Genomic DNA, 11851 nt, shown 5'->3' on the forward strand with positions numbered 1-11851 from the left:
AAAGACAGCGCGTGCTCTGAGGTTAACAAGTCGCGCTTTGCCGAACATAGCACGTGTCCTTTATAAGACCATTTACTTCGCAGCACAATAAAACAGCGAAAGGACAATCAGGTAAATGAAGACTTAGACAGTTTTTTTGCACTGGGCGGTCGCTCATCTTAGAGCCTCGAACTTCCATTTTCTTGAGTGAGACGCAGCTAGCGAGATATTGCAAAGTCCGTACCTTAAAGCCTTCTTAATAACATCTTTTTAGCAATTCCTACGTCCATTCTCAAGCAGCCAGACATCAGAAAAAAAAAACTGAACTTAAAATGCCAAAAGCATTCTTACTGAAGAGAAGATCCTTCGTCGGCTCAAGCTCAAGATCACACGACGAGGAAATAGGTTTGTGTAGGTTCTTTGTTACGATTTCCGCAAATTGACTTCTCTTTTTTTACTTTAATTAACTGCACGTACTGACTTCCATTTTCGTTCTTATCTGGTATTTAAAATGCGTGTACTGTTTAATTGTTCCTTCTCAAGCACTCCGAATAAGTTGTTATATTCTTTGAAAAACAGCATTGAGTTAGCAAGCCGAAGAAATGTTTCAAAATTTCAAAACAACTGGACACAGGGAAAAGCTAACGTATTTTGGTTGATATTACAACAAACTTTAAAAGCAAAGACAAGCTAATACTAGCAAAGAGCTCAATGGATTTATTTGGTCTGTAAAGATATATAGATGATGAGAAACGAAAACGGTTGCTGCATATTCGTTTCGAAAAGGGTCGCCAAAATCGTAGGACTTCTCAACGGCAAATGAAAAAACAAAAAGTTGACTCTTTTCTCAAGGCCTACAAATAACTCAGCCATTTTTTGAACGCAGATAGCAAAGAAAAAGAGGGAAGAAGATCTGAAAGCGCCGAAGATGCCACCCAGGAAACGAGTTTAACAGACGCGCCGAAACTACCAGAACAATCTCCTCATATCGTCCGAAAGACAAATGATGTGTTTACCAATGCGAGAGTCATTCCTTTGAAGTACACAGCTGAAGACCATTTCCCTACTGTTTACAGCCCTTTCTACCATCTGGCAATTCCTGGTGCGGCCAACCCATTTCAAGAGAGCTTTCAGGCATATTTTAATAACGTTCAAGATCATTTTAGATATATGCATGCCACAGGCTTTAGGAACGAGAACTCCAAATGGGGTTCAAACTTAAACACTCCTCATCCACCAGAATATAATTCTGAAATTTTTAAGAGTGAAATACCATTCGCAGCTCCGCCAGAGGTAATCTTACCTAACCAAACAAGGGAGCCCTATCGTTGCGATCAGTGTGGCAAAATTTTTAAAACAAAATACACCTTGGCGATTCATCTAAAAATGCCAAATCATACGTTTGCGCGGCCTTTTGTGTGCAATACCTGCGGGAAGGGTTTTCGCTTATCCTCCACGCTGTGCAGGCATAAAATCATTCACACCAAGGAAAAACCCTATAAATGCACCGTTTGCTTAAAAGCGTTCAACCGTTCGTCCACGCTCAAAACACACTTGCGAACACACAGCCTCGAGAAGGAATTTGTTTGTGAGCAGTGCGGGAAAGGTTTTCACCAAAAGGGCAATTTGCGAAATCACATTCTGATTCACACAGGCGAGAAGCCGTATAAGTGCACGTTGTGCCAAAAGGCTTTCAACAAACTATCGAATCTAAAGTTCCACATGCACGTTCATGCAGACAATTCGCCATATCGCTGTGGTGTCTGCAAAGTTTCGTTTTCTCGAAGATGCGACTTGAGAAGTCACCTACAGAGCGCTCATTCCCAAAAAGAAAGCGAATTCTGATTCTACTGTGACAGTTTCATTTGCCTTCGATTTTACCACGATCACGACATTGTGCATAATTTCCCGTCTATACATGTTATTTCGGCTGATATTGACTTCGGATTTTCCTGTCGTAATTCTCTTAAGAATAGTGTTTACACGGAATAGGTTAAAATAATAAGCCGTAATTTCGATTTGCATTCATTTCTGAGGAAGGAGAACCACGCAAACTTGAGAAAACCAACACGTAATTAAAAATCAATGTCAGTAAAACTGTTACTGACTTCCACCATTTTTTTTTCCGAAAAGTAATTTTAGATTAATTATCCTCTTAAGAAAACTGGCGGATTTTTTGGTGCAACTACACTTCGAAGAACACATTTCAATTGATGCTGAAATGCAGTCGCTTTAAGACAATAGCCAAATGTAGCTTTTGTACCCTAAAATAAAGGTCTGGAATACGGGCTTACGCCGCGAAGATAGCCTCAGCGGGAGTGCGTGTGTTATAATCTTGTTTTTGTTACACTCCAATGCACCAGAGTACATGAGTATAATTCCTATAACCAAGCTTAATTGAAAACATCGGAGGTTCGTAGAGTCTAACATGAGTCTTTACAGAAGTATGATTCATGCATTACCATCGGTCTTCGTATCAGTCCATAATTCTCCGTTTCCAACGTTTCATTTCTAACTAAAAGTTGATCTTAGCAAAATAGAACACATTGTTCCACAGGACATCTGGTGGCAAAAGTCGGTGCAGTTGTAGTTCAGGCCTCGTACTCAGTTATAATGATTATTTTGAGTGTGTTGAAAATTAATTAAAAGTCCTTGTAAGGAGTTTACCTTAAAGAATGTACAAGTAACTGAATGTATATCGCTAAATAAGTACTCTGAGATTATCTTTATTTGTAGGTTGAAAGTTATCGTCAAAGACCGATAACTATAGATGATAGATTTGTATTATAAAGGCTATTGTGTGTAACATATTTGAATATCAGAAAATAAATTTAAATAAAAGTCCCTGTAGACGTTAAAAAGTGGTGTTTTGACTGTACATATTCTCATGTTTACATTGTTTGTACAAATATCCAAGCAAAATGCGAAGAACTTGAAAGCGCTATTAGAAAATTGGTTAAACGTTACTCAGTTTAGTTTCAATTCACCAAACAATTATGCACACCTCATGTTTAAAAAAGACCATAATTTTAAGTACATGCATGCGAGCAATTTACTGGAGAAAAATAAATAAAGGTATTGTTACGTTCGACAGAAGAGAACGCGTACGATTTTCCGTCGTTTTTCGAGATCTATCGCGTAGTTTTTTGATGACATTGTCCTCGATGCCACTTGATTTTCGAGGTTTTCGATGAAATGGCTAGCAGACTGGCTGGCATTTCGCCTCGAACGGTGGCCATAGTGACCGCAGGGTTCCCCTCACATGGAAAGCGCTGATTCTATGTGTGGTCGGGTTTTTTTCCTCGCTGTTTTAAGTTTTTTAGTTTCGCCAAGGTGAGTGAATTTGTGTCGATTTATTCAAAGTATCTTCAGCCAATATGATTGATACTACGTAAGAGAACATCAAGAAGGTGTGTACTGGTGAGTTTTCTAGAAAACAGAAGCAGTAATTCACACCGACAACAAGTCGGAGTTGCAATGTGTTGACCTCGTAGCTTTTCACAGCAAATTGTGACACCCGACCAATATATTCCCTTTGGTCATCACCATTGATAAGATGAATGCTAACTATTTCAAGTTGCTCAGTTATGGATTTCTAAATTACGGGTTTCTTACCAAATACACACACACACAAATACACAAACATTGCATATAGCTGGCTTTCCTTCGGGTCAAATTCCCGCGCGTTCATACGATGCCCTGTAAAAGATTTATGTCTCGTAAGGTCATAAACTGTCAGGATTTCGTTAAATGACTATTCCGATTCAAAAAAGGCAGTACAATGCATATTGCGCCTACGAAAAGCCAATTGCTTCTCGGCCTTTTGGCTGAAATCAAGTATCATTGTCAAACCATTGCACCCCGGTACTTTTCTCAGGATCTTATGATGCTAGCATTACACGGTTAACCCCGTTACCGGCTCGCAAGGGCCTTCTAGAACAAATTTACTTTTCTCGTAGTTTTAGTTTCTGCCTATTTTCAAGTATTTTATCTCAACTTTCCAGGCAACTTTGCCGTAAATTGGGGTGCAGTTTTCCTTCATATTGGGACTGCTGCACAGTCCCATTTGTCAAGAATAGTTACGGCTAAAAAATCCGGTCACGCGAATTTATTGAACCTTTTTATCGGTCTTTCGCCTTGACCTGCACCTTTGCGCTTTCACAAGTCTTACGGGACAAGATATTTGCTGTCGAGTAGTTTGCTTTCAACCCACCGCGAAACCTTTTGTTTACACAAGGAGTGAGCAGAAGACATGCAAATTTATCGGCGATTTGCATTGATCTGCACGTTTGTGTTTGAAAAACTCTCATTTGGAACTTTTGCCAATTACCTTGACATTGAAAATTTTTGATTGCATTTTGGGCGCACAATTCCCGCCTTTGACATCTATGTAAGAAGACTTTTTTTTCTACTGTACATGTTTAATTAAGGGACTCCGTACACTGTGGTTGATTCTCCATGGGTATTGTCCCTTTATGTATATAAAACGGAATGTAGAAAGAAATGGTTTTCGAGGAAATTATTAATCTAAGTTACTCCAAAAAGATCGACCATTTTGGATAAACTGAAACAAGTTGCTTACTGATCCTGCCTGGAGCTTAAGAAATCATTGCTGTTGATATTTTAGTTCAAAACCAAAATTAAAGACTGACCAATCTTACATTCGATATTTCTTAAAAAACATTGATGTTTGCACTTTTGCCAAAAACCCAAGATGTGCTAGTTCTCATTCGGTGCTGAAAAATGTCTCTGTACGTTAAAGTACCTTTAATCTTCACCTCCTTCGTAAGATATAATATCAATTACATTTCAATTTCGCGCGAGTCCCGCCGCTTGTATAAAAAATTCCAAGCTCTTTGACCGAACTTATCTATACCCGCTCTTTCCGATGAATTCATGAAGTCAGTGATTTCTCCAACTGAAGAAGAAAATAAAAATCGAGGCTGTGAATGACAGCAAGTTACAACATTTTGAAATTTCACGATTCTTTCGACGAAATGACCAGAATTTCCCGAATCAGGATTTGACAGCAGGTACCCCGGCGAAGATCTAAGACGCTGACGTCATCAAAAGGAGTACGTGTTTTTAAACGTTTTAGCGATAGCTCAAGGTTGTTCGATTTCTTGAAACTACGTGAATTATCCACTGACTGAATTGGGGGTAACTGCATGTAGTTCACAAAACGAGACATTATAAAACTTTGCATGTGAGTGTTCACGTTTTTCATACAATTCATAATTTTCACATTATCTAGTTGCAGGTTGCAGACGATGGGCCAGACAAGTACATAAATTGAAAGCAAGCGAGAAGAACTATTGTCAGCTGAAAAGATATAATAGATATAGATGTAAGGCCCCCAGAAGAAATTTCACTGAAATTTAAACCCACTCCCTTATCTCTACCATTTAACCTTAATAAAGTTGGAAATAGGCGATAGAAAAACACGTTGTTTCTCCAAGTAGGCATATCTCTAAAGGTTTGCAATGTGTTTATAAACGGAAATTACGCAACCACGACAAAAAAGAGTGGTTTAAATTAAATATGGAAAGAAAGAAGAAAGGAAGATCTGTCGACTTTGAAGGGAATTAGGTGATGCGTGATTGTCGCCCAAAAAACAAACATTTAAATAAAACATATTCTTTTTGTAAGAAATAGGACAAGGAAAGACCCAGTCAAAAGGCCTTTTTTTTAAAAGAGATATTGATCCCATATTCCCTCACACTTAACTTTAATGCTAAAGGTGCAAACGGAATACCACTAAAGAACATGATTATATGGTTTGGTTTTTAGGCCTTTGAAGCAGTTTGACAGCAAGGTGACATGTCCAAAACGAATCCTCGTCTTTGAAGACAAGAAAAATAGAAATGTAATATCGAAACCTTGGTAGGTTTTTGAGTAGATGAGCCGTCAAATATGCTAATATAATTGTTTCCCGCCCACACTCACTGCACATGCAGTCATTTACACGAAAAGGTTCTCTCATCAACTGGAAGCAGGTGAGATCAGCAAAACAACCTTCCGGAGAGATGCGGCCACTTATTTAAGTGTTAAGTAACGGCAGATAGTGGAGTAATTTAAAGAAAGTCTGACTAATGCACAACTAGAAAAGAGAATTCACTGCAAAAATGTAACGATTTGAAAAGAGATGGGTGAAAAAAAAAATATTGGAAGTTTTATGCATGATGACATTGTGACTATTCACCTCTGACCAAACGAACAAGGGCTTGCCGTTTCTCTTCGGTTACCGAGGAGCACATTTATCGATAAACTCGGCTGATTATTGAACTTGTGTGGTACATACGAAAACAACTTTTCCTCTCATTGTTGGTAAAAGTGGTGGAAATCCATCTCCACTTCGGTAAATAATCGCCAACTATTCTTAAAATGAAAATGAATCACATGCGAAAACTTGAGTAATTCTAATCTTAAAAGAAAAGCGAGCTAACAATAACAGTACTGTCTCAAAACGTCAGAAACATATCAAAACCTAAAACTGCTACTCAAATAAAGGAAGGTGCAATTAAAGAAGGATTTGGCTTTCATATAAGTAACGACGGCGTATTTTCAATTTAGACACCATTAATAACAAACAATAACAAAAAATTGACGCCATATGCAAACAGGGATGACTTGAAATTTGGAGAGAGAAAAAAAAACACTTCAAGACCTTTTCGCCCTTATTTTGTCAACCCTTACTCTTTAAATTAAAGTACTTTGCTCAAGCCATCTAGTTCCCATTTTCAATTTATTTTAGCATAAAAAATTAAGAAGCCTTCATTATCTGGCTTGGTATCGCCGATGTTCGATTTAATGTTTGAGACTATTTTTGTGATATTTATATTTCCTTAATACTATTTTCTTTTTTTAGGGGTCCTTTTTGTTTTACGTTCTTTCCCTATAGGCTATTTTACACTCAGGCTGAGCCTTCAAAAAACGGAAAAAAAGAAATAAAAAAATATGCAGATCTTAGCTCTGCTTTTTAAGTTTAATGTAGACATGAACTCTATTAAACTTTGCTAATTGCTATCGGTGTGTGTATTTACTTTCCGCACTGCGTTGAAATGCTTATAAAACGCTTAAGTAATTGCCAAAAAAACCTAAAAATAGTCAAAAGATAGCGAACAAGGTCTAAGAAGATTGTTCCTTCAAAATACTGTACTTTAAGATTTCCTTCATACAAGGATTTATTCAGAAGCACCAGTGAAGATTAAGTATAAACCCGAACGGCCTGTTAAACAACTTTAATAAACAGACCACTTTTTTTAAAAGCACATTATCCTAAATATAAGCAATATTGACACAACTTTCGGCGTACTGCTCAATAGCTTTCACTTCCAATTACAATACTATATAGAATTACACACATGTGTGATAGACGCTTTTTGGAAAAAAGTTTTGAGCTTTCTGACACTTACAAATGGCTGACAAATAATCGGTCGAAAGGACACCTGTAATATCTTTTTCAAACACTTGCAGCATGAACGTGGGCTTCTTAAAGACATCGTATTGAGCAAAGCCAGGGGGTTAAGGCTGGAAACCAGAACTCTTAAGTTGAGATATAAAGCTAAGAACTTTAAGCGTTCAGGAAAGGGTCGCGTGTTGTATGTGCGTGAGTGTGTTTTTTTACTTTTTTCTTTGCAGACATTTTCGTTCTCACACAGGTGCACCGGGATTATCGGCGCACTGCCGTTACATTTTGGCCAAAAAGCAACGAATTGAAAAGAGAAAGCCCCCAGGAGAAACGACGAAATGAATAGCAGATATTTGAATGCTTTTAGCACCGAGTGACTTTCGCAGCTGCCCTTGAAAAAAAATTGCTTTAGCTCCATATTATTCGTCGAAAAGTAAATAGAAATCAAATACAACATCGAAAACAAGCTGTCAGGTGCTAAGGTGGTCCAAGTTCGATGGTCAAGAGACAACTGCACTCTCCGGAAACCGCGGAATGAATTTGTTTAAGTATTCAAGAGATGTGGGTCATTTTCAAGATGGCACAACCAGGTGCGTTCCACCGGACTCTGACTTCATAAGAGCCTTCATAACACTTAATGAAACCGCAGCATTTCACTAGAAGGCGTGTTAACTACGAGAAACAAAAAACACACTACCTTAGCGGGGAACCCGTTGCTTTTGTTTTCCTCTTTCTTTCTGTAACAGCCCATTTAATTAATCAAAAGACACTAAACCTAAAGCCATTCAAAACAGCACCAAAGTTGCTGGAAGAGTGTAGAGGAAGGAACACTTCAGACAAACAACGACATCTCTTCAGGCCGCGTGCAAAACCCATGAAACATCACCTTAGCGAGACACTCGTTGCTTTTAATTGTGAGAAGCCACTTATTGAAGGACCGAAAAGCCATGAACTCTAAAAAGCGGATTGCCATAGGAGACTGCGGGCAAAACGAGTCAGCTGCAGCATCTCTCAAGTCAAGTTTATGACGCATGAAAGGAAGTTTTCACGTGACGTCATTGCCGCCATGTTGGTGGCCGAAAACGAAAGATCTCGCATTATCTCCTTTTGTTTGTCCACCAGAAGTCGTACATTTCTCTATTGCTATTCGTGTTTCTAGAGGTTGGTTGAAAACGTCCTATTCTTAGAAGTACTGTTAAGGCCCGTTTTAAACGTTGCATTTCACATGTGCCGAATCTAATGCAAATGAGAGAAAAACAATAGATTTTTCTCATTTGCATTAGACTTGGCACATGTGAAATGCGACGTTCAAACCGGGCCTAACTGCAAATTACAGAATTTCATAGACAAAGAACACTAACTGCGATACACAATTATTGCTGATAAGTGTAATATGACCAAAGTAGCCCCAAGCTTTTGTATTCGTCACTGTCCTCTTTGAATAAATAGAAAAGTCCACGATGCAAATGTGAGACAGTAACGTAGATAAAGGTGAGATATTTAAAATAAACCGACTTGAAAACAATACTTGTCTGTACGTCGTTGTGACTTTATGAACATAGTCGTATATCACTACGTATGATTAATAAAGGAAGAAGATTAAAAAAAAAAAAAACTTCGGGAAGGGAAGAATAAACCACTCAGCTATCATTGGTTGTGCAATAGAAACCCTTTTAGTTTAATTTGAAGGCGAAACTGTTGAGAGAGTTCAAATCTTTTGTTTTGGAACAGTTATCCAGACTAGGCTGTGTAGTTAATCCCTAACCGGCAATTAAGCGCGTGTCATCTTGTACTCCAAGCAGAAAGGCCAGCCACGTATAAAACACCAGCAAGACTGCCTACTCAGACAAGATCAAGGAGTTTGCAGAGCGTCTTGAAGAATCCCTGATGTACTACCATGAGCAGAGTGCCGAGGACACATAGAGCTCTCTTCGTAACAGCAATTACAGTGCTGCACTGTTCGTATTTGGCAAGAGAGAGCGGAAGAACACAGACTAGTTTGAAGCCTACATCACAGAGATGGAGCCAGCTATCATCACGAAGCGCAACGCACTGGTCGACTACAAGCATGACCCATGACAGAAGAACCTCCTGATCTTAGGGCCGCTCGAAACAAGGCCAGCGAACGGCACTGCTGCGGGAATAACGACTGGATTCAACTCTCAGAGAGAATCCAGCAAGCCTCTCTCACCGGCCATATCAGGGACATGCATGCGGACATCAAGCATGCAACAGGCAAGCCAGTCAAGAAAGCTGCACCCTTAAAATCCAAAACAGGGAAAGTCATCACAACTCAGGACAAACAGCTAGAAAGACGGATCGAGTGCTATCTTGACCTTTATTCCGGAACAAAAAAAAGTCTCTCAGGAAGAACTTGATGCGATCGAGGATCTGCCCGTACTGGAGGAACTTGACGCCGAGCCGACCACGAAAGAACTTAGCAAAGCTATTGATGCGTTGGCAAGCGGGAAAGCACGGGAGAAGATGGCACACCCACTGAAATCATCAAGTGCGGCAAGTCAGCCCTCTTCCAACCAGTTCATGGACTTCTGTGCCTTTGCTGGAGCGAAGGAAGGTACTTAAGGATATGTGCGACTCAAAGGTCGTCACGCTGTACAAATGCGCGCAAGGGCTACCGCAGTGATAGCAACAACTACCGGGGCATATCTTTGCTGATTATCGTAGGAAAAGTTTGGGCCCGTTTGGTCTCGCCTGCAGTCCTTACCAGCTGCGTTCCGAGTCCTGAGTCTCAATAGGGATCTTAAGATCTACGACGACGACGTCGACGAAAACGCCACAAAACACATCATTGGTTAAAAGAGCATAAATAATCGTGCTGCACGTGGCAGCACGGATTTTAGCTCATATTTTTGCGGTTCTCTGCATGACGACGCCGTCAAATCACTAATTTTAGGTTTTGAAGACAACGTGAGCACGCACCAGCGAATCGTTCATTCCCTATTTTCAGTCTGAAACCGCTCGTACCAATTTATTTTTAGGACACTTCGCCCACATTGTACGAAGTGAAACGAAGTGGAATAACGCGAACAGACTTTTACTAGAGCGAGTTCTATTTGAGGTGGACAATTTTCGTCGACGTTCGCCTGTCGTAGAGCTCTTAAGGTCCCAATGTGGCTTTAGGGCGGAGCGTTCCAAGGTCGATATGATTTGTCTCCATTCGAAAGCTGCAAAAGAAATGCTGTGAAAACCAGATGCCACGCTACATCGCATTCCTCGATCTTACCAAGGCTTTTGCCCTTGTAAGCAGAAGTGGCCTCTGTTTCAAGCTCCTGGACGAACGTCATGGGCCAGAGCGTCCCGGCTCCTCCAACTATCAGCATCAAAAGCGAGGTCCTTGAGTGTCACCGGGGGGGGATCATTCAACCTACCTTGGCTCTATTGTGTCCAGCAATTTCTCTCTAAACTCAGAGAATCGACAAGCGCAATCGCCAAGGCCACGGCTGTCCGCCGTTTGTCTAAGTTGAGCAAGAAGGTGTGGGAAAACAGGTCAGCTGACCTTGATACCAAGCTTCAAGTTATACAGGGCATGCGTCCTCAGTACCTTACTGCACGACAAGTGAGTCTTAGATGACATACGCCTAGACAGGAGAACCGACCTGGAAAAGCTTCCATCTGCGCTGCTTACGAGGGATATAAATGGGACATTACATGGCAGAACAGACACTTCGCTTGCATACCCTATGTGCGGGGCGAACAAACAGAAAGATAAAGAGTAGTTTTTCTTGTGTTTTCATGAAATGATTTTTAAGGTATGTTTCCTTAACTAGCTTAACATTCTACAACCTTTTGCCAAGTTTGCATGATCAAATGATTGTTCCACTTTAAGTCATTAGATACAACGAGCCCTAGATCTTTTTATAGTTGAATACATGATTAAGTAGATTTCGAGTCTAAATTTTAGTCATAGTTAATAGGTTCCTTTTTTTCCGAGAAACTGTCAATATTTCGCATTCTTTTGAGCTGTTAAAACGAAGCTGCCATGCCTGACTCCAGTATTAATTGACAATTAAGGTCATCTTGGAGAGGCAGCAACAATCAGATTCTTCTTTGATGACTCGAGTTCTCTTTGATTCATCAGCAAAAAAAAAAATAAAGCAAGCACGACTGTTCAATAAACGGACGGCCGGTAGATCGTTCACATTACACTAGGAAATAAAAGCGGGCCTAGGATGCTACCTTGAGTGCACCCCGGACGTTACGGTAGACTGCTTGGAAGTATATCCATGAACAAGACATCGTTGACTGCGGTTATTTAAGATAACTATCTAACCACTTGAGCAGCGGACCGCATATACCATAAGGTCAAGTTTAAATAGAAGCCGCTGATGCGATCCCGCTATCAAAAACTATACTATCCGACTGCATGGCATTGTCCAGATTTTGGCCGATCTCATGCAAAATGTTAATAACTGTGGAACTGTTAGGGCGACTCTTGAAAAA

The 11851-nt window shown here is 40.0% G+C and overlaps 1 protein-coding gene and 1 long non-coding RNA gene across 3 annotated transcripts; both read left to right on the forward strand.

Annotated features, from left to right (window-relative positions):
* Nucleotides 1-2825, forward strand: LOC138057947 (fez family zinc finger protein 1-like). 2 transcript variants are annotated; one of them, XM_068903850.1, is made up of 3 exons: nucleotides 1-111; nucleotides 254-384; nucleotides 866-2825. In XM_068903850.1, exons 2-3 carry the CDS (start codon nucleotides 312-314, stop codon nucleotides 1822-1824), a joined length of 1032 nt encoding a protein of 343 aa, XP_068759951.1. In that variant the 5' UTR covers nucleotides 1-111; nucleotides 254-311; the 3' UTR covers nucleotides 1825-2825. The 2 variants fall into 2 exon arrangements, with proteins under 2 accessions (XP_068759951.1, XP_068759952.1); XM_068903851.1 differs by lacking the exon at nucleotides 1-111 and having other exon boundaries at nucleotides 172-384.
* A 268-nt stretch (nucleotides 2826-3093) lies between these two features.
* LOC138057170 (uncharacterized) lies at nucleotides 3094-8915 on the forward strand. Its single transcript, XR_011133608.1, has 4 exons — nucleotides 3094-3312; nucleotides 5234-5326; nucleotides 5770-5862; nucleotides 7621-8915. It is a non-coding gene; the product is annotated as an uncharacterized lncRNA (long non-coding RNA).
* The last annotated feature ends 2936 nt before the right edge of the window (nucleotides 8916-11851 follow it).

Source organism: Montipora capricornis, chromosome 7 (assembly GCF_036669925.1).
Source record: "Montipora capricornis isolate CH-2021 chromosome 7, ASM3666992v2, whole genome shotgun sequence".
Classification (NCBI taxonomy): Eukaryota; Metazoa; Cnidaria; class Anthozoa; order Scleractinia; family Acroporidae; genus Montipora; species Montipora capricornis.

Coding starts and splice junctions, on each gene's coding strand:
- LOC138057947 (XM_068903850.1), top strand. CDS start 312: ATGCCAAAAGCATTCTTACTGAAGAGAAGATCCTTCGTCGGCTCAAGC. Junction 385..865: donor ATCACACGACGAGGAAATAG/GTTTGTGTAGGT, acceptor TTTTGAACGCAG/ATAGCAAAGAAAAAGAGGGA.